The 27748-nt window shown below is 41.7% G+C and overlaps 1 protein-coding gene across 4 annotated transcripts in view; it reads left to right on the top strand.

The window, feature by feature from the left end:
• Nucleotides 1-27748, top strand: part of Adamts9 (ADAM metallopeptidase with thrombospondin type 1 motif 9) — a 169357-nt gene that overhangs the window by 91260 nt on the left and 50349 nt on the right. For all 4 annotated transcript variants that reach the window (XM_036180602.1, XM_036180603.1, XM_036180604.1 and 1 more), the window contains one exon: nt 24467-24634. In XM_036180602.1, coding sequence (XP_036036495.1) covers nt 24467-24634 — 168 coding nt within the window. The remainder of the gene's footprint in view (nt 1-24466; nt 24635-27748) is intronic.

The following is a 27748-nucleotide window of genomic DNA, read 5'->3' as shown; positions in this document are numbered from 1 at the left end:
GCCAAGGACTGTCACACCCATGAAAGCACCCTCAATACTGTGCTCTGCAAGCCCTGTTACTTTCTCCCTGTTACAGCACGGTAGAATTAACACTATGGCACTGCCAAAGTAACTTTACAGAACACAAATACCTCATGCAGGAATGGTGCCCAGAAGTAGCGTCCTTTGCCTAGAAGAGCTGTATGTATGTACATTGATAGTGATTTAGAGAACTAGCTCAAAAGGAGCCAGTCTTTGCTTTCTAGGCTGTGGTAGCTCTGGCTATTGGAACAAGGTTCCTGCTTATTGAGGCTAGTGCAATTTTTTTTCTTCAACTACTAACATTTGCTTCTGTGAGCCTTGGATATACATATCTTTGCACAATCAGCATAAAGTCTATACCCACCAATAGAGGAGTCATGTTGGAAATATAGGTGACCAGCAGTGTAATAAGTGACCCATCACCTTCTGAGGTATCTGGAATCTCTTCCCTGTCCCCAGACAGGAAGTCCGTCTGAGACAAGCTTTTCCATTGCTCCTTGTTTTCCTTAGCCAGCAGCTGACATGGCAAGGCAGGTTTTGCCACTATAAATACTATACAAATTTCTAGGGCAGCTCTTAGCAAACAGATGGATTAACAGAGTCAACACAGTACATTGGCTAAGCTGTGACAAAATTTATGGAGCCAATAGATCTGGCGTATCTAAGTACAGTACATATTCCTATAAGCACATTAATCACAATGAAGCTGAAATCAGTATTGTATGAAGTCATTTCCAGAAGCCCCATTCTTATTCAGTCTTGTCTTGGAAGGTCTTACTCATTCCTAGTGCCAGGTGAAGAGCAGATTAACTAAGTAGCATGACTGACAACCCACTGATGCTCTCAAAGTCGAGGGTTCCGGCATCGGTGGCTGAATCTGCAGGCTTGGTTCTGTGACCCAGTCAGTTGTAAGGTTTTTGCACACAGCGGAGACTAGAACTCAGACTGTGCTCTTTAGCTAGTATGTGGGCTTTTATTCCAGAGTGTAAGAAAAGGTACGGTGTCACATCTATGGTTCTCTGGGGATATTTTGTCTTCAACACTGGCACCTTTTCCAGATGAATGCTTTGAAGAAGGTTTGAAGTAACATTAGGACAGACAGAATGTTCTTCAAAAGCCCCAATTTCTCTGTGATTGCTACATGCTGTCCATGAAATGTCCCTTCTCAAGCCCATGGCATACTCATTCTGTGTACAGGTGACACCAGAGCTAATTCCCCCAACTCCATTCACACTCTCAAAAGTAAGAGGCCACTAGTTCTAAAGTCACTGGTTAGGCCTCTGTCAGATGCTCCTCATTACATAGCCTTGTGGTTGGATGAAGAAAAGAAATCTGTGTTTTCCTTCTCCACATTTTAACCCTTAGATCATCTCGTACTTATCTAAAATAAATTTTTTAGGAAAATAGAAAAAATATGTTCATAGTGAGTTATAAAATATAGTGCTAGGGATGTATCTGTGCATATGTATATATATATATGTATGTGTATGTACATACATATATATGCTAGTTTCTTTTTCTGGAACATTCTTTCAGTATCTCCCCCAATGATAATTTAATAGCTTAAATCTTTAAATATAGGCTGCTGATTGTTTCAAATGAAAACATAGGGCATATTTAATATTGCTGTTCTTCTTGGGGCTACATACAGTTTTCTAAACTATGAGAGAGGAAGGAAGGCAAGCAGAAGTTCTGTGCCCTAGCATCTGCAGACATGGATTCTAGAGCTTTGCTGCCTGTGTGATCTCATAAAGCGATTGTTAGTTTGACTTTCAGACTTCAATTCTTCTATTGTCTTAAGAGAAAGGTCACTTTTGCAAGGCTTTTAAACTGTGATTTTTTTTTAAGAATTAAATCAAAAGAATTTTGTTTAAGTAGATAGGCAATTTAAATATGTTGATTTTATATACATGTGAGTGAGCAATCATTCAGACTCTAGGATTTTGATTTTGATTATTTTATGTTTATTTACATGGATGCTTTGGTATAATGTCTTAGGACTTCTACATTTCAGCATACCTCAATGACTCCTGTTTTCTAGCCATGAACTCTTTTTTTATGGTGCTTTACCATTGGACCTACAGTAATGTTAACAAGTGTACAAAAGAGAAAAGTGCATTTGAGGTGCTAACATCTTGCTTCCGATAGAAAGCAGCTTAGACTGACTAGAGGCCAGGGTGGCCATGCCTCCTCCAGCAGGTTGCTTTGGCTCACAGGGACTCCCACGAAGACACTGTCATATCACAAAGCAACAACTGCTGTGTGATACAGCCAAGGTCAAGTGGAGACAGCTTACGTCACCACTGCCTGTGAAGGAGGAGTATTTGAGAAAGAAACCCCAAATCATTGTGGCCACAACTTCCAAAGTCTCCACAATGAACCTTCTTTGAATTTCATATTCAAACAACCTTTTCAGAGAGACCTTTGGTTCTGGCTGGAGTCACTGCAGAGTTATGACTAATTTTTCTAACACTGGTTGCAGTAACTCACGCCGGTGACCCAGCACTCAAGAGACTGAGTCAGGAGGATCACCTATAGTTTGGGGCCATAAGTTACAGGCCAGCCAGAGCTACAAGTAAAACTCTGTCTCAAAAAACAAGAAAAGGAAAAAAAAAAATCATGCTTGAGAAAAACATTCTGCAAAATTTTCTTTTCTGGCCTTTAAAAAATAACGTCCCTGGACCTTTGTTTGTGAAACAGTGTTCTTCAGCTCTGTTGAACTATTGAGCCAATCCTAAAAGCATGTTGGGTAATCAATACCTAGGCCATGAAAAATGGGGACAAATTGGAAAGAGAACTCTATATTGTCAAGGTGAAGTAAGACATGTCTTGCAAATCAGGAACATTCTAGACTGAGCAAATCCATCTAGAGGAAGAAAGTCATGTCACCGCCCACGTTCCCAGGGCAGTTTGGTGGCATTTCTGTTTGCCTTGCCCTGTGTTTCTGTTCACTGGTCATCTTGCAGATGGCGGTTCTTTGCTATAGAAATTGCTTGTTTGGGTGTTTCCATGACAACTCGAAAAGTGTTCTCTGAGCCTTTGAGATCTGTGCTTCAGGACCTGAATGATGAAAGGTTATGTGCTTGCAAGGGAGCGATGCTTTTGTTTCAGCCTGGCAACCTTCAGTATTTGTGTCTACCTCATTTTCCTATCACACTGTGCAGTTTCTATAGGCAGAGAGAGAAAATGTTTGACATCAGAGTTTTACAACCTCATTATATCACAGAAAAAAAAGAGTATGAATATCACAACCGTATTTTCTGAAAATAGTTTTAAGCAGCCACATTTACGTATGTCTGAATGTTTTGAGTGGTACAGATTTATATGTCTTTATATAATAAAGCATATTTATTTTTCCATGTTATTTAATTTCATAAGCAATGTTTAAAAACTAGTGTGTGTGAGCCAACTATGAAGGCAAATAGGCTATGTGAATTAGAAGTGAATGTATGTTTCTTTTCATTAAAAAAATATATATATATTTTAATTTTGTAAACTCTCTCTATCACCCTCCCCCTAACCCTGAGTAGCCATGTATTAAACTTCATGTCATTGGCTAGGCTAAAGTGTGCATTTTGAAAGGTTACTTTAAAAGAATTCTGAATCAGAAGTGATGACGAGTTATACAAACAAAAATTTGTGAGGCTTAACGTCATGTTGGGTAGCATTTCCTTCTCTAATAATGTTGTCTTGATTTGTTGAGTTTCAATGATGAAGTCAGAGCTCTGTCTACTGAATTGGAAGAGAATGGTAAAGCATACCTGGAAGACAGACAAAGGGGGCTAGAAGAGAAGATTCTAACACAAAGCACTAATGTGTGCACATGGGAGTCCACCTGGGTCTCTGCTCAGACAACTGCAGACGGCCTCCGTCTGTCACTTCTTTCATTTGCTCTCCTTTGGTACACTTCAAAAAGGAATTATTATTAAAGAAAAATAAATATTATAGCAATGAAGGTGGACGTTCCAAGACAGCTTTCCCTTTGCAAAAGTCTATATCCAGGTGACAAGGCCTTGTTCCAGCCTCCAATTCATCCCATTGTTTATACATAGAAGATCCGAAATAAGGAGCGGTGGCAGGGAAGATACTGGTATGAGTTAGAGGTTTACAAGGATGTAAAAACAATAGCATTGCCACGTAGATGATGATAGCCATGCTAACCTTGAGCATGTCTGTGTTGGTGCCAGTCTCTTTGCTGTCCGTTAGGGGACCACTGTGACACCACATTGCATGTTGCTATAATTTGCTTTAGTGACAAGACCTCTTGTGGCATGTGCCAACTCCATTCATCCTATTTGAAGAGACATAAAACAGGTTATGCTCAATGAATTATGAGACTTTTGTTAAGATATTTCTAAAATTCAAATATCATCCACCCTGAACAAGACTAAGCTAATTCTGATATTGTGCATTTGAGTCCAACAACAGAAAATCTTAAATTATTGGTGCTGTTAGCAGATTCCCATAATCAGAAGTTCCAGAAATGTCATGTAAACTGTCTTAAGGTAGGCATTGGCAAAACAACCCATTCTTTCATGTTAAAGATACCTTTTTGGACAGAGTAGGGTGATGATGTAAGATTTCAATTTGAAAAAAAAATGCAATTAAATATAAAATTTAAGTGATATTTTTACTAAATGACCATGTCTTAAGCATATTGCAGTGCTTTTAAAACTGAAAGAACTTCACTACCTGTTGGTTTTGTTTTGAAGCAACATCTTGCTAGAACCTAGGTTGGCCTTGAACTTCTGGTCCTCTTGCTCAACCTGAGCTTTTGGCTTTTTTTTTTTTTTTTCAAAAGACCATGACATATGAAATCACATTTTTACTAAGTTCAATTTAGATTAAGACTATCTATTAAACACCCCTGTCCAGTGTTTAGAACCATCAAGAAGAAAAAACTCAACAGACTGTAAACAATGTTTTTATGTTTATAATGACTGTAAGACCATGTCACCTCTTTGGACAGCTGTTTCATCACATCTTTTGACAGCTTGTCCTGGGTGGCTTAGCAGATTTCTATTCTTATGTATTTAAAAGGTCCGGAGATGGGAGGATATGCTCTCAGGGGAAGCTGTTCTCTGCCTGACTCAGGAGTTGTCCTGCCTTGAGGAGCAGGATAAAAGCATTGGAGTGGGGGGGGGGGGGGCAGTAGGGGTTGCATCCAAGAGTAATTGGCTGGGAGGGGAGCCTGGACATTAGCAAAGGCTTTTCCAGAAGGTTTGTCTTGGGGAAGAATGTAAAGGAATAAAGATGTCACCTTGTTCCCTTCCAAATAAAAGCCATCCATTCCCCAGCCAATATTTTAGGGTGGCTACTGTGGGTCGGGCCCAGTTATAGATACTACAGAGACAGCCAGGAGTGAATCAGAGCTGTGCTTTACAGAAGACAAAGGGAAATTTTAGCAGGAAATGGAGAAAGCCAAACTCATGTAATCAAAGGCCGGACACTTCTTTGGCTGGCAGCTCCACCAGTTAAAAATAAAAGGACAGGTGGCTGCTAGAACCCAAGGCTTCACTGTTGCTGATGATATTCACTCAATAAATACAAATTAGCAATCCTATTAGACGTGAAGTTGTCCAATCATTTTTAAATGGGCTCCCAACACTGTGGAAACAGAAACCTCGTTGTTATTGTTATGTTTTGTTGTTTAAGTCCTGTCCTAGAATCTGCCCACATTAGATCCCACATGCAGCTGATTGGTCTGAGACCCAGGATCAGTGGAGGACCTGGCTTTCTGGCCCCTCCTTGCTGGAACTCATATCCCCTTCGTTATTTAATAGAGGCCAATAAACAGATCTGGAGCCTGTGGCTGTTCCCTGCTCTTTACTGTTCCCTTGCAATGGAATTGTTGTTGTGAACAGTTTTCAAACCAAAGCTTCCCTTTCCAGAAGTTCATAAAATGGAAAACTGGCAGCTAAAATGAATGTGTACAGTTGGTAGTAAGGAAAATAGAGCCCATTATTCCTGTCCAGGTCTGCATCCCATTGATCCACAATCTGGCAGCATCCTAGAGTAAGGAGAATGTTCTATGTTGCTGGTTTCCAGTATGGAAGTCATTAGTGACATGTTGCCAACACTAGACACAGACATTGGACCTGGTGGTGCAGGCTTATAATCCCAACAAGGGAGTTTGAGGCAAGAGAATCCCAAGTTCAAGACTTCAGCTACCAGCTTAGCCACAACTTGTCTCAAAGGTTAAAAAGCAATTGGTGATATATACAGCTCAATGGTAAAGTGTTTACTAGCTGGGACCAGGCCCAACATTGTATTCTGATACCATCCAAAACAAATCCTAAACACTTATAATGTAAATAAGGAACAGAAAGCCTCGTTTTTAAAGACATTTGTAAATCTATTAGCCATAGTCACCCTAAATTTTAAACAACTTCCTGTAGCTGGTGGCTACCATACAGCATATACTTAACAATTAGTTATAAAATTAGCCAAAAATCAAATTTATAGAAGCAAACTTGGAGAAAACTCCTGTGTCAGCACTGAGAGGCCCCTACATAGCATGTCCCCAGTAATTAGCATTCTCTTGCCCTTCTTGTGGTTTCAGCTAGGCATTAGAGAAAAGCGGGGTAAGGTAAAGACAGACAGTCAGAGCCAGTTGTCCTGGGAGGACTAACTCCAGCTTTTCATTGTCAAAGCAGCTGTTGAAACAAACTCTCCTCTCCTGTGTCTCAGCGTTCAAGTTCATCGTGGCAACAAGTTCACTTAAGGAGAAAGACATTTACGTGTGCAGTGGGTGGGAAGGGCAAGCCCTGACTGACACCTTTAGGGAGAAGGCGAAAATTGAAAGCACTAGGTAGTCACCTCGTAGAATCTAGAATTCCAAGGGATCATTGTCCCTTTGAAGGGAAAGCTTTAGGAAGACAGCCTTTTCATATTCTCTGAACCCTGTAGGTGACACTGAGCAGATTAGCTTTGCAGGACTCCATTTCAAAGACACATCAGGAGATTCCAGAGTGGTGCTGATCTCACCCCCTTTGCTTTTGTTATCACTGCCTCTGCAAGCCCTATCCTCTGTGGTGTTAAGAAAACCTCGATGGGTCCATTCACAGTGAAGCCTCAAGCTGAAGAGTCCCCTCCCCCTACCAAGTTGAAACACAAGCAAAAGCATTCCCTGCAAATTGACTAATGAGGCCCTCAATTAATTCTCCTTCTCAGTGGCCAGACATAAAGTCCTCCACACACATTTTAGGGTGACATCCTGAATTAAGATGCCATCCAGAGGGGGGGCTATGATCAAGAAGTACTTATCAGTCTTACACTCATTCTCAGCTCATCTAAATATTAAAACAAGAGAAGATTCAAGTAATTTTGCTCCTAACCACTTCCAAAACATCTCAAAACAAACTAAATCTAAACCCTCAGTCATCCAGAAATGATCTGATAGCTTGATTGATCAGGAAAAGACAAAATGATCATAGCCTGTATCTAGGCAAGGAGAAGGCTGACACTGGTAGTTGGGGGGCTGAAAGGGTGAGGGAGGTGTTAATATTGGTGGCTGGGGGGATTCTAGATGAGGTGGTAAAGGGGATTATGCAGTTTTTCTCTATATTTGAAATTTTACAAAATATGTTATTCTTAAACACTTATTGAGACAAATATGTTCAGACTGCCTTTTCCTTCACAAGTGGGGAGAGAGTGATCTGGATTTATTTCATGGCATTAAACTTTTGGATAAATTTTAGGGAGCTGTTTGTAATCACACTTTGGCCCTGCAATGATGAGAAGAGAGGGTGTTGCCCCTCCCGTCCAGGATACAGTCTTGCCTATCTTACTTAATTTCCTCTCTTCTGCTCTCTCTTCCTCCCTGCCCTGCAACTGAAATAGAAGGCCTCTGGGCATCTGAAAATTACGCCTTTTATGTCTCCCTTCCCTAGGGAAATCCCAGCTTTCTTTCAATACAGTCCCTGCTCACAAATTCTAATAAATATCACAGTGCCCCCCTTTTAACCCACCCCTACCCAAAGTCTAAATTCCTTGGAAAACAAAAGACTTTTTTCAAAACTGTGTGCCGATTGTTTTCTTTGAGCTTAGTCAAAACCCTCACCCAGTCAGCTTACCTATTTCTGCAGTTCCATATGTGGGACACTGATGAAGCCATGATCTCTTCTTCATGGTTGCCTTGAATCAGATGTGACCTACCTAAGAACCCCTTAGGTAGCCAGTCACTAGCTGATGTCAGGGAGGAGCACTGTCCCCTAGAGCTTGTTACTGTGATTGAAATCCTGTTAAATGTGCTGCAAGGGACTTAATGCTGTACAAGGCGTGTTCTTTATAGGGCAAGGCTCCCGACTTACTAATCGAAGTCCCTAACTTTGCAGGAGTACTACCCACATGACTCTATAACTTCCATTTATCGGGAAGGCTGTGTGCCCTACCCCCTCAACATCTATTCAAATCAAGCCAGTTCAGGGAACTTGAAGGACTTCCCAGGAGCTTTAGTATGAATCAGTGATTCTCACGTGTGGCTGATTTTATCCCTCAATAAACCTTTAAGCAAAGTCTGGAGACACTTTTGATAGTTACTTCTGGGAGTGGAGGTCCTTTCTCCTGGCATCAAGCAGTTGAAAAGGAGGGATGGTATTAGTCATCCAGCAAAGACAGGCTAGCACAACAAAATTTTACCTCACCCAGTATCTTAAAAGAGGGCTAAATGGAAGGGTCTGGTAAAAAGGAGTCATTCCCATGGCAAGTCTGTGGACTGATGGAAGGGCTATTGGAAATTCCTCTCCAGAAAGGTGACGGTCCTGATAAACAGCATTCTGAGATCTTAGGAAGCCATCCATATCTGTCAACTCCCAACAAGGTTTGCAAGGATAAGCTGAAAGTAGCAGGCTCCAGAAAGTAGATTGTCTAGCCAGACTGAGAATTTGCAAACCAACAAAGGGTGCTACTCATCCCAGAGGTGGGGTGCACAGGGAGCGCACAGGGTAGAGGGTAGTATCAGTGTGTGCTGATGTGGCCTATTATGGTGAGAGAAATTTCATGTGGTAATTCTTGAGTAATCACCTTTCTAAACAAAATAGTGATAGTGTGGATGGGACTATTCCTTAACATTCCAGGACATTTGATATAGTTCTTACCAGATTCATTTTTTTTCTTTATTATTATGTGTTTTAAATTTTATACATCAGCCATGGGTTCCCCTGTCCTCCCCCCTCCCGCCCCCAACCCCACCTTCCCCCCAGCCCCTCCCCTCCATTCCCATGTCCTCCAGGATCAAGGCACCCCTGGGGATTCATTTAAACCTGGTGGATTCAGTACAGGCAGGTCCAGTCCCCTCCTTCCAGACTGAGCAAAGTGTCCCTGTATAAGCCCAAGGTTTTAATTAAATGTTTCAGCAATGACAGAACTCTCCCCCTTACCCCATAAGAGCCCAGCAGCATTTAGCATTTGGTGAGGTTTGAATGCCACATTTGAATATGTAGGATGCTGTGTGGGAAATTTTTTCAAAAGTGAGATTAATTCTAGTGAGCATTTTGCCTGGGAAATGAGTGAGCAAGCACAATTCTGACTAGAAACTAAAATAGTAGTGCATAGAGCTTTTCCAGAGAAACCTGAGTTTGGGTCCCAGCAGCCGAGCAGCTCACAACTTCCTTATGCAATTTAAAATATATTTTAAATAAGTATGAATTAGACTTTCCCCAACTTGACACTTGGGATCAGATAACTCCTTCTTGGAGGGCATCCTCTGGGCATTGGAGAATGCCTATCAACTTCCTTGGTCTCTACATACCTGGTTCCTATCATGTATTCTCTACATTGTGATAACCAAAACTGTCCTCAGACATCACCAAATGATGGGCTGGATGAGGATGGCAAAATTACCTGCCCTATAAATTTATTGATTTCTCACTGCAGAATTTGGCTTTTCATATTTTTTCATATTTATGAGCATTGGGTCAGTGACCCTTAGCATTCCAAAATAGACTTGATACCAAATCCCTACTTTTAAGTCAATAAAGTCTTTGAGATTGTGCGATTACTTTTTTTCTCTTCTCCAGGAAGAGAAGGGTTGTTTTGTACAGATGACTACGTTTTTACTATTGTGTGACCTTGGGACATTGGTTATTTCTCGGCTGTTTTTTAACTCATTGGAGGAAACTACACAAAGAGTCAGCTATTCAAGATATATGACATTGACTTTGTTTTTTCAGTACATGAATGTCTGGGAAAGAAAGTTTCTGAGTTCCACTCCTCCAGATGAACACATTTCTCTCTTTGCAAAGCATTGCTGCTTTAGCAGATGGCAAATGCTATATATCCACCAGCCCCCACCCATGCCACAAATGCTGACAAATATACTCAGACTGGAAGGTGTAATTCTGAGATCATAGAGGCAGAGAACATTGTAGACGATGTATTTCTTGGATCCAAAAGGGAAATCTTATTTCCTCTCTTTTAAAAAAAAAAAAAGTCACAAATATGACCAAAACTCTAGATTCTCAAATGCCTCCTGTTTGACATTGTGTCTTGACATTGCTAACTACATAGTTCACACTTAAGAGTTATACAAATGCATTGCAAAAATATCAAAGGGGCTGGAGAGATGGCTCTGTGGTTAAGAGCACTTGCTGCTTTTCCAGAGAACCTGAGTTTGGGTCCCAGCAGTCAAGCAGCTCACAACTTCCTGTAACTCCAGCTTTGGGGGATCCAACACCCTCTTGTAGTCTCCATGGTGACCAGCAAATGGTTGGCAGACATTCATATAAACATGCACATACACACACATAACTAAAAATCTAAGAATAAATCTTCATAAAAAAAAATCACACACACAAATTCCTTTATGTTTTCAGTAAATTTGTGGTTTTGTGTTAGGCCACATTCACTACTATTCTCAGCTACATGGGGCCCCAGGTCTGTGTATAACAACCCTGCTAAAGTGGTACCATAGCTGTGAGTCTATTGGAAGGGAAAAGCAAATAAAATAAACCCAAGATACTGCCATTAGCCTAAGAAATTGCATAGTGGGACTTAACATGTAATGAAACATGCATTCCCCATCCCCCCAAATTTGATGGACGACTGAAGAAAAGCAGACATTCACACTTAACTCTCCGTGAGATAAATGGATGCCATTTTCTATAGTTAAATTGAACCTTAAGTTATTAGTGAACTAACTATGTCAAACAAGCTCTTTAAAGTTAGAGGGTCTAGAGAAGTAGCCCAGTAGGCAAAGTGTTAGCCCTGGGCTCCAATCCTGATACTGCATGAACTGGCCACATCAGCACATTCCTCTGAGCTCAACACTCAGGAGGTAGACACAGGAGGATCAGGGGCTTAAAGTTATCCTCAGCTACCCAAGGAGTTCAAGGCCAGCCTGGGATGATGCATGTGACCAAGTCTCAAATTCATTCACTCATTCATTTTAAACATCAGAATTTTGACCTTTGAGTACATATAACCTTGTCAGTAATTCAAGGTTAGGGATCTAACATGTGCAGATTTTCCCTAAAAAATGATAAGCAATGAAGCCCCTGTTATAAATCCCACTTGCTTGGCTTAATGTGCTCCTAAACAGTCTTCAGTCTGTGACCCATTGGCTATCTTAAACTTCTTGACTTGGCACACTAGGTACCCATCTGTAGTTGACCAGATGGACTAGGATGGAGAAATAATAACAAAGACACCCACTTTTGGACCTGTGCAATCCATGGCTCAGATCATTTGTGTTACACACATCATTGATAATCCACATGTAATCCTGTGCAATGCATTTGGTTAAGTCCATTGTGCAGGTAGGAAAACTGAGGTACTAGAAAGCTAAGTACAATTTTGCAATATCATGTGTCAGGAAGCTTTGGGTGCACATTTGATGGAGTCCAAAGCTCTGAGTTTTGAGCTGATTCAAATCTTCTGAAAGTTACAGTAAGAAGAAAACCACCCCTTGCCCAGGTGGAATGGTTTAGCTCTATCCTTGCTTTTGAAAATTCCTTGAGGTTGAATCATTGAGATCTGAATGTTCCCCAAGAGTGTCTTAGCCAGGACCTGCTCTTCTCCATTTTACTTACTATTAGTAGAAGGGAGCTGAACATTTGCATTGTTTAAACTGGATCCTTTTTACACTTCACTTGCTTTAATAAAGCTGTCTAGGGACCTTGGAAATTGAAATTGGTCACCCAGCATTCTCTGAGCACTCACTTTGAAATGGCTTCATTTTTTTCCCTGATTAACAGTACTCTGGAAGGCTGAGGGTTCCTGTGTCTGTCAGGAAAGGTCTTGTGAACTAAGAATGAGCTGTCTTTCTGGATTTGGCCTGATCCTAACATCTAGAGAATTAGGACCTTACCAAATAGATAGAGGTACTGGAGGCAGTTTATCAAGAGCCAGTAGACACAGGCCTAGGATTCACGCCACACAATTCACAGTTACAAAATCTTGGGCTCCCTGCTGGCTTCCTAGTCCTGCATAAACCTATATTGGTTCTAAATGAAAAGGTACTTTTTAAAAGGTCAATGTTAAATGGGGCCATACTGTCTTGGAATTAGTGTGGGAGTTTTCAGATTTTTGCACATAGGTTTTCAGTCAGACTGGAAATAGAAATTATCTAGCCCTGATAGACTGCCTTGCCTGGATTTGCCTCCTCCTCCTCCTCCTCCTCTTTCTCCTCCTCCTCCTCCTCTTCCTTCTCCTTCTTCTTCATCTCCCTCCTCTTCCTCCTCTTCCCTCTCCTCCCCTCCTTCACCTCGCCTCCCCTCCTCCTGCTCCTCTTACAGAGACAGTCTAGTGTATCCCATGCACACCTTGAGCTCTCTATGTACCACAAGAATTACAGAGTTCTATCAACAGACCTGCTCTTATTCAACGCTGTGACTTATGCATGGGATTTCATACATGCTAGGAGAGCTCTCTGCCACTGAAACTGCATCCCTAGCCCTCGCTCTTGACTATTGCACATATTTACATTATAGATATTCTGCCTGGGAAACAAGAAGTCAATCTAAAGTGCCATTTCTGGGTAGATGTAACATTATGTGACACTGAGGGTACATAGAGACATCAGCAGTTATAGATGAGCTCTTTCTTTCTTCCTCTTTCTCCCTCCCTCCTTCCCTCCCTCCCTCCCTTCCTTTCTTCCTTCCTTCCTTCCTTCCTTCCTGCCTGCCTGCCTGCTTTTCTGTCTTCTCTATTGTCAATGCTGTTGTTTGAGACAGGTTCTCCTGAAGTAGCCCAGGCTGGCCTTGAATTTAGGATGGCCCTCCTGTCTGGGCTTCCCGAATGCTGGGATTACAGACAGCATGTGCCACCACTTCCAGCTAGGGCTGACCTTTCAGTGCTTGTCTAGAATCTTGGGGTAGCTTAGTATTCTGAGTTTCTAGTTCCTGCTTTTTGCTGTTTGTTCAATAATGACAATCTCAGATAAGCTTCCTCTTAGTTGTCCCTTATACGACATTCAGTTTTATAGTTGTGAATTAAATAGTAAACTACAAGGGTAATTAGTCAGTTTGGAGGTGAATGGACCCAAAAGATTGATGATAACAATGGCTATTTATTTGTCCTTAAAATAAACTGAGCATAGTGAAAATGTGGACTTAGTACTTCAGTGTTCTTGGGATAAATGGCTATAGCTTAGCTACCTTTCAAGCATGTATTCATTTGTATACTGTATAATTATTTGAGTGTTTTCCATACACCAGACATGTTTCTAATCACTAGGGATTGAACAGAACATGCACACAAGCATATGCATGCACGTGCGCACTCGCGCGTGCGCTCTCTCTCTCTCTCTCTCTCTCTCTCTCAAAAATTATTAAGTGTATATTCTAAGGAATTAGGGGAACCTAAATAATAACATAAAGAACTGAATAGAGATTTTGAAAGAAGGTGATAAAATTTATAGGTAAAACTAGATTAAGGGGGGAAGAGTAGGGATCGACATGGAATAGGGAAAGGATCTAGTGTTTTAAGATTTGAGGAAGTCTCCGATACTCTCTGTTTGAACAAAGATAAGGGAAAATACAAGAGAAAACCAAGCGGATGTTTCCGGAGGCAGGAGTGTGCTGCATTTAGTGATTCAGAGAGGCCAGGGGAGCTGAACTAGAGGAGGTGGAGACAAGATACAGAACTAACAGAAGGCATAAGCAATGTGGGGATACACTGTGGTATGGGCAGAGGGAAGCAAGAGTTAGATCACTGAGAGAGAGCTAAGATGCCCCTAAGGTGGTACGGGTGGGTTGAACAGGAACTTGGACTTATTTGAAAAGGTCCACTCTGGCTTCTGAATTCAAGGAAGGAAGTACGGGTACTCTTCCTAGGAAGCCACGTGGTAACTGAAATGACAGCAGTGGCAAGGTGAGGACATCAGTGGCGCAGATAACTGTGGCCACAGGAAAGATGATGAGGCACAGGAGGCTCCTGAATTTTTTTGAGGTAGGGCTAATGGATTAGCGGAAAGTCTGGCTTTAGAGTACAAAAGAAATAATGGAGTCAAATGACTCCAAGTTTTATGGACTAGGAAAATGGAAATATGGTGATCCTGTTGTTTACAATGGAAATATCCGTAGGAGGAACAGCTGCCTGCAGAGAACTTCTGTTGGGAACGTACTCATGTGAAATGTGCGTTTGCTATGATTTCACATCTCCGCTGAACACCAATGCAAGGAAATGCAGGCAGTGTTAGATGTCTTTAGTTAGACAACAGAGGGAAACATGGTACTTACCAAACCGTATCCTTCTTCCTTAGTCTTTGGATATCCTCCTCAATAAATTTTAGAGTAGTACTGTAATCATTTAAATTGTAAAACAAAACCAAAAAGTGAAATGTAATCCTAGTCCTTCCTAATGCCAAGTCACTTACTTTGTTTTCACGTCAGTCTTTATTTCTTCTCTTCACATTCCTGCTCAGTGGTATTTTTGAGTCATTTCTCTACCAAAATGTGGGCAGAAGGAGGAAATAAGAAAAGAGATAAAGGATTTGAATAAAGCATGTTGAAAGGAACAAAATGCTGTTTGATTTCTCAGTAGAGTAATGTGAAGTTGGATGAGCATCTCATTCAATTAAGGTTTAAAATGACCTTTTGTCCATCTGTTCAGGCACCGATCTCTGCAAACAGGCTCAAATATTTATGCAAGCCTCACTTCTGGGGTGGGATTAGTATCCACCCCAATGCCACTTGGCTACCTAGGCTGCTTCCTGAAAAGTGGGGGACTTTTTTCAGTTCTCCCTTGGTATCTTCGGGGTGTGGGGGGTTCCAGACTCCTCACTGGAATCCCTAGGCTCTGTAGATGGAGAGGTCCAGTTTCTTTATAAGAAATAATGTAGTGTTTCTATACAACCTATGCATGTCTTTCATAATACTTAAAATCAATGTAAATGCCCTACAAATATTTCTGTGCTGTTTAGGGAACAATAACAAGGAAGAAGTCGCTACACGTTAGGTGCAGGTGTCATTGTTTTTCCCCAGATAGTTTTGACCGAGATTGGTTGAACCTGTGGACTCAGGGTCCGTGGACACAGGGGGCCACCTGTGTGATCTATTTCACAGCTGCTTCCTGTAAGTAAAGATGCTCCCTTCACACCAAGGGAGAAAAGGAAAAGGGCCAGACAGACTGAGAAAGCGGTATAGGGTGGAGGAGACAAAGAGAAAGGCACACGGCTTCCAGGTCTTTGAGATGACTGACTGGTCCATGGCCAGAAGGGGATGCAGTTCACAGGCACACACTACAGTCAAGAGACAAACTGATGAATCGATTCCTGCTGGTGACTGAAGCTTCCCAGGCCTTGGACACTAACATAGGTCACATCAAGTGGGACAGACAGCCAAGGCTCCACAGCTGCTAACTGACAAACATCCCCAGATGGCCTTGATCCCTCCACCCAGATCTTTGATCACAGTCCGCCTTCACGTTTCAAGAAACTGTGGTTACTGATCCCACCAACCATAGCTTGCCCATCAGTTACTAACTCAGATGTTTCTTATTTTTCTCCGTTTTGGGTATGTGTGTATGGCACACAGGAGCATGGGAGTGAATATTCAGATACATGAGGGTACATGCATATGACGTGCTCCTGCACAGATGTGCACATGTGCAGAGTCCCAAGTCTTCTGCTTATCTGCCCTCCACCTTATTCATTGAGTCGGGGTCTCTCAAGTAAACTCAGAACTCTCCAATATGGCTAGTCTTAGCTAGCCAGCTTACCCTAGGGATCCCTGTCTCCTCCTTCTGAGCTCTAGAATTGCAGGTGGCCACCATGCCCAACCAACATTTACACGAGTGCATTTGCATGTAAGTAGTTCTCATGTTTACAACACAAGTGTTTTAACCACTAAGCCACCTCCCTGGTCCACTTAGCAGGCATTGCTTCACTTACCATTGGACTCTTCAAGAGTGTGGTTGCTGAAGCTCGTGTCTCACCTACCACCCTCTTTTCCTGGCAGCTGTTTTCATAAGTACTTTTATTGTGGGCAGAGTGGGTCCTTACACCAACATCACTCCTCTCCTGAAAAACACCAACATCCTTATCATCTTTAAGCCAGATTACAAACAGCCATAATGGGTAAGCTGGAGAAGGATAGAAGAGCTACAAAACCGGCCACTGGCCTAGGGCATGGGGAATTCCGGAGGAGGAAAAGAGAATCCAATCTCGTGATGGGACATGCCTCATACTGTCAGAGCACCATTCAGCTTCGATAGAATTCACCAGATTCCATATTTGCAGATTTTCATGGGTTTTGTGTCTCTACTGACAAAGAGACAAACGGTAACAATCACATTCTTGCAGAACAAAATGTATAGCAGTTTGGATTTTCAGATTGTCTGATTTCTTGTACTACTGTATTTAGTGCTAAAACGTATTTCTCCCTCTAGTTCCAACTAGTTACACCGTGAGAATGAAGGTGGGGGAGGGAAAGCTGGGGAGCCCTGTGCCTCCTAATTCTTGGGGGATTGTTGGGTTGTGAGCATGGGCACTTCTTGCTGTTTGTTTCTCTTTAGTTACCTGGCCCTGGCATCTCTCTTGTTGGGAGAGGCCACCTACTTGTCCTCAATACTGACAGATGTTTTGAAGTGTGGCCCAATAGTTGACTCATGAATCACAGTCCCTTTCCTTAGATCTTTTAGCATTCAGCATTTCCAGAGCAATGGGGTGGGGATGAGGCCAAGGATGAGAAGCTGGCCCAGTGCCCCTTCCGGCTGGGATGATTGTGACTACCATATCAGCTTTCTTCTGTGCTGTTCCCTGGCAACCTCATGCTTTCTGGGGTCCTATTCATGCTAATATGTGCCAGAGTAGTCCTAGATATAAATAGCCATCAAGCAAGCTTGTCAATGCTGGCTTTACACCCTGAAATCACAGCTCTTATTTCCTACTGAAACGCTCTTTTTCTGTTCAATATTTTGGTTCTTGACAAAAGGAACAGACTGTTCCCACATGAGCATAGACAGGAAGAGAGTGAATACATATTTAGTAATAGTTATTTCTGATGCTAATTCTGCACCTAGGATACCCTGATGTAGTAACATCCCAAAGTCCAGGGAAGAGCAGAAGGTGGATGGAAGGTGAAAAGGACAAGAAAGAATAATGAGCAGAAAAGATGCGCGGCATTCAGATACGGTGCCCATGTTTTCTGACTTTGATGAGAAGAGACCGTATTAAATGGGGAATAATCTAGAGAGGAGCAAATGAAGCTAGCGAAAGTGTCTTCAGCATGCATGTCTGCTCTGTAGATTTCTCTGTGTGCTTTAGAAAGAAAGCCCTTCATATGATCACACCACTGGGAGGTTGCCAAAGTCCCATCTTCACCCAGTCCAAGTCTCTTAAAATGTCATCGTAGGGTACATAAGTTGACAAATATTTCCTTTAAAAATGCTACCTTTTTGATGGCATATTTAGAGACATCCTAGAAGACTCTGTTGGATAGGAAATAATGGTGATAATGGCAAATCCGTGTTTGTTTGTTTTTTATGTTGTCTGCCCAAAATAAGAAGAATTTTATATGCATTGCCACCTTTAGTTGTCACATAACTGTATTTCTCAGAGACAATGTGATTGTCTTAACAGAGAACAAGTCCGAGCCAAGAGAAGCTGTGTCCCCAGCAGCACGGTGTTAAGGTAGCAGTTGTGTGGCCCCAGTAACACATTGTTAAGGTGGCGTATGATGCCAGCTGACGTCTGCCTGACTTCTAAGCCTCTGTTCCATTTGGGAGCGAGGTGAAGCCCTCGGGCCCAGCTGTCATTTCCTGTTTTAGTTGTCATTGCACAGCCACCTCTTGGACTCTGTTCTTTGCTGGCTTCGTGGACCTACTCTTCCTTTTGTTTGTATTAGAACTGGACGTCCCTCAGAGTCAGAAGAACTTAATATTTGCTTGCTTTCACTCCAGCCCTTCATGCTAACTGCAGATGACATGCCTAACTGGTAAAGCAAAGAGTGAGTGCCTGCTTAGCTGTGACTCTGGGCCACAACCCTCCAGTGTGACTAACACTGAATGCTTTCCTTTTCAAAACTATGTGTGCCTTTCTTTCTGCATGACCTTAAGGGTGTCATCTTATGTGTTCTCAAGCCTTGAGTCTGAAATTAATAGGTGGACTGAATAATCTTCGTGATGGCTCACATTTCAATTGTTTGAGAAATTGACCCTCTGTGAATTGATAGCCCTAAAGCCTTTCATCTGTAACCATGCCAAGACACTTTCATCCGTCAACTGAAATGATGATTCACTGCAGGCCCCAAAGGGTTAATATACCTCAAAATGGCAAAAAGAGAAGCAGGGTGTGTCTTCAGCTAAGGGGCAAGGTGGGCTTTTATTTAAGTGAGTGATTGTATATGTTCTTTGTAATGCCTTCACTTCCAGAAGTGTTGACAACACTTGTAAAAAGGTGTTGAAGTCAGAAGTCTTAGCAAAGCTTAGCCCTCTCTTTTGAGGAGGCTGAGTTATCAGAGGACTCTGAAGGCATCTTCCAAGGCATTTCTCAGAGGTCCTTGCTTCCAGGCATTCTCACAGGGAGGTACAAATGAACAATTATCTGGTTTACCCAGCTCCTTGTCTAGTCTAAGGATTAACATGGTGATCATGGAGATGTACAGTATTTAAAGCTTTGGCTCTGCTACTTCCCAGTTTTGGGACCTTGGGTAAGTGATGTTACTCTTAGTCCCTGAGCATCTTTGTCTATGTAAAAGACCCCTAATAATACACAAGCCATATATATCTTTGGAGTTATATGAGGGAAGCCAATGCACTTTAGCCCAGTGTCCTGTTCATATTAACAATTAAGTAAGAGGTGCCTAATCTAGTGGTTAGTAATTATGACCAAAGTTTATCTTTGGGTGGCTTCTTTGAATCTTCACTTGCAGTAGCACATTAGTTCAGCAGTAGCACTGAGAGATTCTAAGGGGTTCTTTCTTTATGAACATAATATGTTGCTTATGGTGCTGTTCTATGATGGCTACAGCTTCTGTGTGACCATTCATTTTATAAATAGGTTCTGACCACCTACAGTGTACAGAGAAATAAATTAAAATGTGTGAACTGTCTACTATGCAACTCTCTACTGTCTTTTTCCATCTTCCAGATGGTTCTCTAGGCCTGCCACTCACCAGTGTTTGAAACTGTGACCCCCAAGTCTGTAGCCTTGTATTTACATTGTTTTCATGGCAGAGTGAAAGCTATAGGCAGTTGTCCTTTTGTCTCCCCCACTACTGTGACCCTCGTACCCTGTTCACTTCACTTGCTGCTGTATCGGCAAATGCATACCTGAGCCTTGCACATAGTGTTGCATCCTTTCTGATGGCACACTCACTTTCTGGGTGGCTTTTCACTTTGTTTTGTTAAAGGCAAAATGAAACTAGAACCAAGCAAAGCTTCTTGTTATGACCAATCATTTTTAATGTAATGATTTAGGTATTATTTTCAAATTCTGTAGAATCAGAGGAGAAAAGCCTTGAGAAGAATAAATACAGTGTCTAAATAGAACTCTGTCCACCTACCTCAGAATGATGTTAGCCTTTTGACTGCCAAGATCACCCACAATAGTCTCTCTTTGCTGCTAATAGGTCCCAGCACATGAAATTCTCTTAGTCTTCCGATCATTACCCTCTACCTGAAATTAGTCAATCCTGGGCTTAGAAGCATATACTAGCTGATCAGGATCCCTCACTATGCATTCACATAGACACAACCTCATTGGTCAAGATTGAAAATCATCTGTGCAGACGCTAAACAAGGGCTGTCATCCTGGACCACCCACTAACTCACATCTTTCAGACATCTGGTACAGTTCAGCCAGTCCTGGCCCACAGCCTCCCAGACCTGAAACCTTCAAGCTCCACCTAGATGCTTTCTACTATCGATATTCCATGAGCACACCTGACCCCCGCCCTCTTCTTCTTACCTCCACTTTCCCCTCTTCTTCCTTCTGGGTTCTTTATGATGAACTTGCCACGTCTGTATAGAACTCCATCATCACCGGGATGTCCATATCCTCAGCAACATGGCACAGCCCAGAGAATTCATTCTCTTTTGGTATTCAGCCCTTCTCAATCAGACATGGACACCAGGATTGTTTCCAGACTTCTTGATGATTAGAGAACCATGACCCTTAGCACAAGTGAAAAGACAAGGATCCTCTAAGACCAGAGCCAGTGCACCAGACCCACATCCATCCTTATATAGAGCTACTTCTCCAGAGGGCTGAAGCCTTGGGAAGAAATTATGAACACACTGCCTTCATCTTGAGTTCCATTCCCACCAGCAGAGTTGAAATGCAAGGATTTTAATTTTTAGACTGTAGTGACTTGAAAGTGTCAGCACATCTGAATGCAGCCCAGCTCTGAGCATGCCCTTTGAATGGCCTCACAGAAACAAAGCTTGAAATCCCAAGCATTCGGCTGGCTGACCTTGGTGCTTCTAAGTACCAAGCAGTGATTATGTTGTTCAGAATCTTGCTCAAATTTGGGGGCAAGGGGGGGGGGGGCAAGGAAAAATCAATCTCTTAAATAGTTGAGTCATTTCCCAAGAGAAAAAAAAAAAAGCCAGGATTACTGGCAAACTAGAAGGCTATTTCGGCTGCAAAATGTAAGGAATTAAATGTTCCCAGGAGCAAGAACTTTCAGATATGTAGCCAATAAATAACAAATACTAGATGACGTACTAAATATAACAACCGTGTTTTGGTGACGCAGGTTGATGTAAATGTCATCTTTGCCCGGGAAAAGACTGGGTATGATCAGATGTAAGAGCTAGAACCTGTGTTTATTTGATTATCAAAGTGGCAGCTCCTTTATGAAGTCATAATAGACGCATTAACAAGCATGTTAGAGTTGAGTATTTCTACAAACAGCTGCTTTTCTTCATAGGTAATTGAGAAAACATTAAATGAAGAATGTTTGCTGTCAGATGAGACACCTTGAGGATTTCCTAATCCCTTTGAGATCTTAATAATTCCAGGCAAAGAGCATGGTGGTGAACCATGCTTAAGTCTTGCATTCTTCCTTCTATTGTCACTTGTATTCAAGTCCCATCCAAAGAAAATGCACATGGAAATGGGGAGAGAGCAGCTAATCTGGATATCGAAGGCATCATATTTAGAACTTGGATCATTCATCAACGGCTTGTTGGCAATAGATGTTAATGGATTAGTGACATACCTTGAATGAATTATTGACAGCAAGATTCTTGATCACTTTTTTTTTTCATGCACTGTTATTGCTCCCAACAGAAATATAGTTACTTGTACTGGAACAGCATGTGTGACACTGTATGTAAAGCATTGTGGTTGTACTATTTTGCAAATACCTCTTGACTTGTCTCTAGTAACAGTACCTATCTCTATTATCAAGTTGTGTTAGGATGTTGGGATGGCTAAACTATCCAAGTCTTAGGGCTAACATCTTAGGGCAGTGTCTGGCACATAGTGAATTCGAGAATGTTGAGACTTCTCTAATTCTGACTCTAGAGATCATTACCTTCTTTTAGACTGTGTCTTCTTCTGACCCTGGCAGATTATTAACTGTCTCACGAAGACTTTTCCTACTTCACATTGAGAACAGTTTGCATACTGAAATGACTTTTCCTAAGGATATATTTGCTCTAAGTTCACCCATGTCTATTTGATGAGGAAAAAAAAAAAAAAAAAACCTAGTTTTTTACTCTAATCAAGCAAATGTTACCACCCACTCACTATTCTCTGTGCTTTCTGTCAGACCCATTTCCTACAAATAAAAACACTCTTCATTCCCAGTGCTTTTTCAGCCAGTATGCATCATCTTTTAAATGGTAGCAGATATCATCACCATCTGTTCAGCTGCCCAAACCAGAAATCGAAACCTCATCTTTGCCCTCTTCCCTCTTTCCCCCAACTTCCCACCCAAACCTTCTATACACTCATCCTAGCCACCGCCCCACTCCCTGGCACAAGTGGGCTGGTTTTCTTCACGGCTTCTCTCATTTCCACTTACCCTGTATTCAGATCTAGTACTTGACTCAGGAGTCAAAGTAGAAGTTTCGAAACAAAAATTAGATCATTCCTTATCCTAAGTCTCCTCACGTACTTCCCATCATGTGCCGAATATAATTCAATCTCATTTTTCTGACCTACAAGCTCGGCTGGGGTAGCCCTGTGGAGACTGCAGGGAGCCCTCTTCCAATCGCTGCAGCTTATTTGTTTCTTATACATCAGCTCATGAATATTCATACACAATACTTATATTTGTCGTCACTTGAGCAACATTAGATTCCATTACTTGTCTAGAAGCTCCCTGAGGTCAAGGACCAAGTCAATTCTGTTATTGCTGTATCTCCAGTGTGTCCCATAATTCTACCACATGGCATGTACGCAATAGATGTTTTTATTCATTAAGCAAATGAACTTGTTCCAAATTGTAATTATGACCTCATCTTTTCTTAGTGAAGTAACATTTTAAAAATTATGAGTTGGTGACTTACAATAGGTATTATCTTTATGAAAATCTTTACCCATTCTCAGAAAACTGAAGTTCTAAGACCCTCGTCACAAGAAGCTTTTGAAAATGATCCTCAGTACTCCACATGTTCCCAAACTCTGCAGGTTAATTGTCACAGTTTTTGTTTGGATACAGACCTTCCAAAAAGTCTCGCTCCTTCCAAATTGTAAAACGTTACGATTTCAAAAATAGCTACTCCAAATCATATATATTCATGAATATGTCACATCTTAAAGTGAAAAGTTAAAGCCAAATGTGTTAAAATACATATTTTAAATTTCTCTACCAGCTGCAGTTGAAATTTTTATAGTGGTTTGTTTTAAACAGAAAAATATGTTTGACACATTTATGAATGATGTAACTTTGAGGATGTCTGGTAATAATGATAAAATTCGTATTAGGCTCCTTGTTTTACATGCAGCTGTTTGTCTATTAGGCATCAAAGGGCACTTTGGTAATTTAAGACAAAAGAATAACGAAGTTATTGGGGGGAATAAAAAAATGTGAAGTCGAGAGAAATGTGATGTGAAATCTGTTTTCATTGAGACTTTACCTTTTATTCTTCATTCTTAAATGTACTCCCCTCTAGAAAGCAAGGCTATTATAGTAGGAAATAAAATGTCTTTAAAGATCTGAGCCACTAGTTTCAGATGGCGATAGTAAGGACTGTAATTGCTAATGAGGCCTTGGATGTTGAATGTCTCGGTGCATCCATTGGGGCCAGCCTCTTGCCTGTTCTACAAGAAGCTGTCACATCAAATTCTTGTCCAGACTCCATGGGCACTTTGATTCCTAAACCTTTCTGAGAAACCTAATCTGAAATCAAAGTCAAGTTTCTTAGATGTGGTCAGACAAGGTCACATTTAAAACAGTCCAGTGAACCCACAGATCAAAGTTGAAAGGTAATGCCTCCCTCCCGAAGTTGGCACGGACTTACCCACCAGCTAACCTTTCAGTTTTGTTTTGTTCTGTTTCTTGCCTTTTTCACCTCTTTCCAACGGGGAAATGAGAGCTTTTTTCCTTAAAGAAATAGCTTCAGAGTTTCCTTAAATATCATCTTTAAAAAAATTGAACATGGCTATGTTACCAATGCACTTTATACCAATGAGTGAATGAGGAGACATTTTACTGTAGGTGTGTTTGATTGTTCTGTACTGGGACTTCCCTCAGTTTACAAAAAAAAAAAGGCCACAGTAATTTCAGGATCATGAGGTGGCTTTCAGGTTAAATTGTCATGATCTTCCCATTCTGCTGTAGCAACCAACATGCCACACAGGGCTGCTGCTATAATGCATGGGCTTTTTATTTTCTTTTCTTTCTTTTTTTTTTTTTTTTTTGCCACCTTTCTTCCCTGTAAGGCTTTCAGTTACTCTCCAGAATGGCTCTAGAAAGAAGGAGGGTAATGGTAACTCTCATTGGACGTGATCTTATCATCACATTACACTTTTTGTGTTTTTGTTTTTGTTTTTTTTATCAAAGTCTCTGTGATTAAAAAACAACAACAACCTTGCCATTGCTTTATATTGCAGTGTTCTGTCTCTTGTGGTCGAGGGCATAAACAACGAAATGTTTACTGCTTGGCCAAAGATGGAAGCCATTTAGAGAGTGATTACTGTAAGCACCTTACTAAGCCACATGGGCACAGAAGGTGCCGAGGAGGACGCTGCCCCAGATGGAAGGCTGGCGCATGGAGTCAGGTGAGCAACGCTTTTCTACCCAAATGCTCCCTTCTGTTCCGCCCCATGCCTGACCCCAGCACAGTCAGTCACCTGCGTTTCTCTGCATTGTGTTCATTTTTACAAACTAGGAGGACTCTTCACCTGGGCAGGCTGGGTAGCCTTGGACAAGCGACTTCAGTCAACAGAGCTTTGGCTTGTGCCTAAGTGGCGCAGTTGTGAGGTTGAATCTTAGCCGGTGATAGACAACAGATATCAAACATGAAGTAGCCCTTCGGTATCTGGCTGGTGGCCTTGTGTTATCATTCCCCACTTAGAAAAGCCCAGCTGAGATTGCACTGAGGTGAGCCGTTGTCTCCTGACAGGAACCGAGGAGAGTACTTCCTTATCGCTGTCCTGGCGTACCTAAGCGAAACAACCAGGAGGTGTAGTTTGAATTACTGTTTCAGAGGATATCCACCTATCATGGCAGGGAAGGCTTCCTGGCACAGCACAGCCTGTGAGCCAGCATTTTGGGGGCACAGCAGTTCGCATCTTGGCAAACTAGGAAGCAGAGAGACAGAGCTAAAAAGTGGGACCAATCTGTAACCCCCAAAAGGCAACTTCCAATGACCTCTCTCTCCAGTGGTTACACCTCTCACCTCAAAGGTCCCACAACCTCACAAAACAGCACCACTATGTGTGAACAAATATGGACCTGGGGGACAGTTCACCTTCAAATCGCAGCAGTTGTCAACATAAAATATTCTCTCTGCCTGTCTGCTTCTTTATAGCTGAGGTTGGGGACATGAAGTGACAGTGTTCTATCATTTTGTAGCTATGCAACATTGAGCTGTTTGTTTGACCTCCCTGGGCCTATTTCATGGGGTTCTTAGGAGGATTTTAGCTCTATCTCTCTGCCTCCTGACCTACCAATGACCTGCGCAATGAACACCAAGTGCTTTGCTCTGGGGGCCTGAATACAGTAGACTCTCCAGAGTGATATTTTGTTTGGATGAGAGTAATATGTGTATGCTCTAGATGGGGAAGAGAAGAGGAACCCAGGACACCAGTCACAACTTCTTGTTGCAGCTGCAGAAGCAGCTTTAAAAGCTGGGCAAATTGAAGTCACTTGAACCTAATCCTTAGAGTAGGTCTCACAGCCCCACTGCTTGTATGTTTTCTCATCATGGTTTAAGGTGCTTGCTTGAAAGTAACAAGGTTCGATTTCTTTGAAAACATTTTGTGCTTAATGCTGAGCCTTCTCTCTGCTGATTGAATTCAGCAGGAGCTTTGCAGTCTCCTCCGATGCTGTGGTGACTCATGTCAATGACTCCTAAGGACCAAAAAAAACTAGGCTCAAGGTGGGTGGCCTCAGGAAGAATTCTTCCAGCTTTGGATGCAGCCATATTAACACCAGAAGAGCTGAGGATTTTCCATTTTAATATTCTAGTGGAGAATTCCTCTAGAAATCTGAATGCTGCTCATGTGTCCTTCGCTGACGTCATTGTTCTCTATACCCATGTTGCACTTAACAGAAGAACACAGCACAGTGCATCATTCCCCAGCACAGTAGCTTTGTCCCGCTCAAGGCTTGTGTCATAAAGAAACATCTGGGCTTTGCTTGTTGGCTTTAATTTGGCAACCAAAGAATCTGTGTTCTGTCTTCCTCTGGCTTCTGTCAGGGATCATGTTCAAGGCAGTATGTCATACTTGTCATCCTCCTTAATGGTTTCTAAGTGGCCATTCTCATCTTTTAACTTCCAACCCTTTTGTTTTTGGAGCTCTTCAGTTCATGCAAAGCCTGCAGCTAACATTCTTTAAGATGCCACACTAATTAGGTTGTCCTCTTGTAGACTGTCATGCTCTGTTACTCTTCATTCTGTTCTGTGCCCTTTTCTTATCTACTTATCTAATGCATTTCCCCCCAGAATATTAAGAGCATGTAAACACCATACGTCTTAAAGGCCAATTTATTCACTAAAGAGATGCATAAAAGAATCTTTCGCTCCTTATTAGTAAACACAGACTGAGTTTTACTACAATATCCAGGAGGACCCTAAAATTGCTTATGGAGCTAGGATGGTTAGGTCTGAAGGCCTTTTTGTTTGTTTGTTTCACAAATACAGGTAGTAGTATTATCAAAATGCCTCTCTGGGAAAAACACACCTGTTCAAGACAATCACTCAGAATTGATTTGTAGGGGTCAACTATAAAAGGAAGAAAGACCTGAACATCGCTGGGCCACTGGCTGATGGAAAAAGATGGTCTGCATGATTAAGGATTATTTGCACACTAATTATCTGGTGGTAAACAAGAATATTCCTAAGGCAATGGTATTAAGCAAATGTAATGGGCGCCCACTTGCTACAACATTTAAATTGTATATGTGGCCTTTCTATTTTCCGCTAGTAGCTACACTCCAGTCATCTTGTCTTCAAGGTATGGAGAATAATTAGTACAGTTTTTCATCATGTCAAATGTCTGATGATAAGACACATTGAATGTTGGCACAGGACTCTACATACTTAATAATCCTTCCCAAAATGGAGTCTTTTGAGACGTAAAGTGGATGTTTCATTTCTGTATCCTTTGAAATCTTGAAGCTGTCAAGGAACTTCACTTTAAAAAAAAAAAGAAAATCCTCACTAAAGTCTTAAAGGATTTCCTTTTCACTCAAACGTTCATGTCCAATTTGTTTGGATGACTTTGATCAAGAGCTAAGGGATGCTGATGCAGTTTTAAGACAAAAATCGCCATTGGGTTCTGGATTCAGCCTGATGCTGTGAAGACTCAATGTTCTCCTGGGGCCAAGGCCTTCCAGGGTACAGTTTGCTAGAATTATGCCAATCCTCTAGGAAGCCCTCTCACACCCCTAAAATGATGGGGGGAAACATGTGGGGTGGAAAGTTATACTTCTTTATTCACCAGGTTGAGTCCTCTTCTTCAGTTCATTCGTCATCAATCCTGAGTCCCGGGCCTTTTTCTCAGTCTAACACCTTTGGGGGCAGGCTGGGCCTTACACACCATGGGATGTCTTAACGTACTCCCTTACCGACATAATATGGAACAGAATGCCTTAAAGCCCTGGTGCCTTGGATTCATAAGAATTCATTTTTAAGTGATCTCTGTTGCAAATGTAGAAATGAAACTGGC

The sequence above is a fragment of the Onychomys torridus genome, chromosome 3 (assembly GCF_903995425.1).
Source record: "Onychomys torridus chromosome 3, mOncTor1.1, whole genome shotgun sequence".
Lineage (NCBI taxonomy): Eukaryota > Metazoa > Chordata > Mammalia > Rodentia > Cricetidae > Onychomys > Onychomys torridus.
This window is presented reverse-complemented; position numbering and strand designations above follow the sequence as displayed.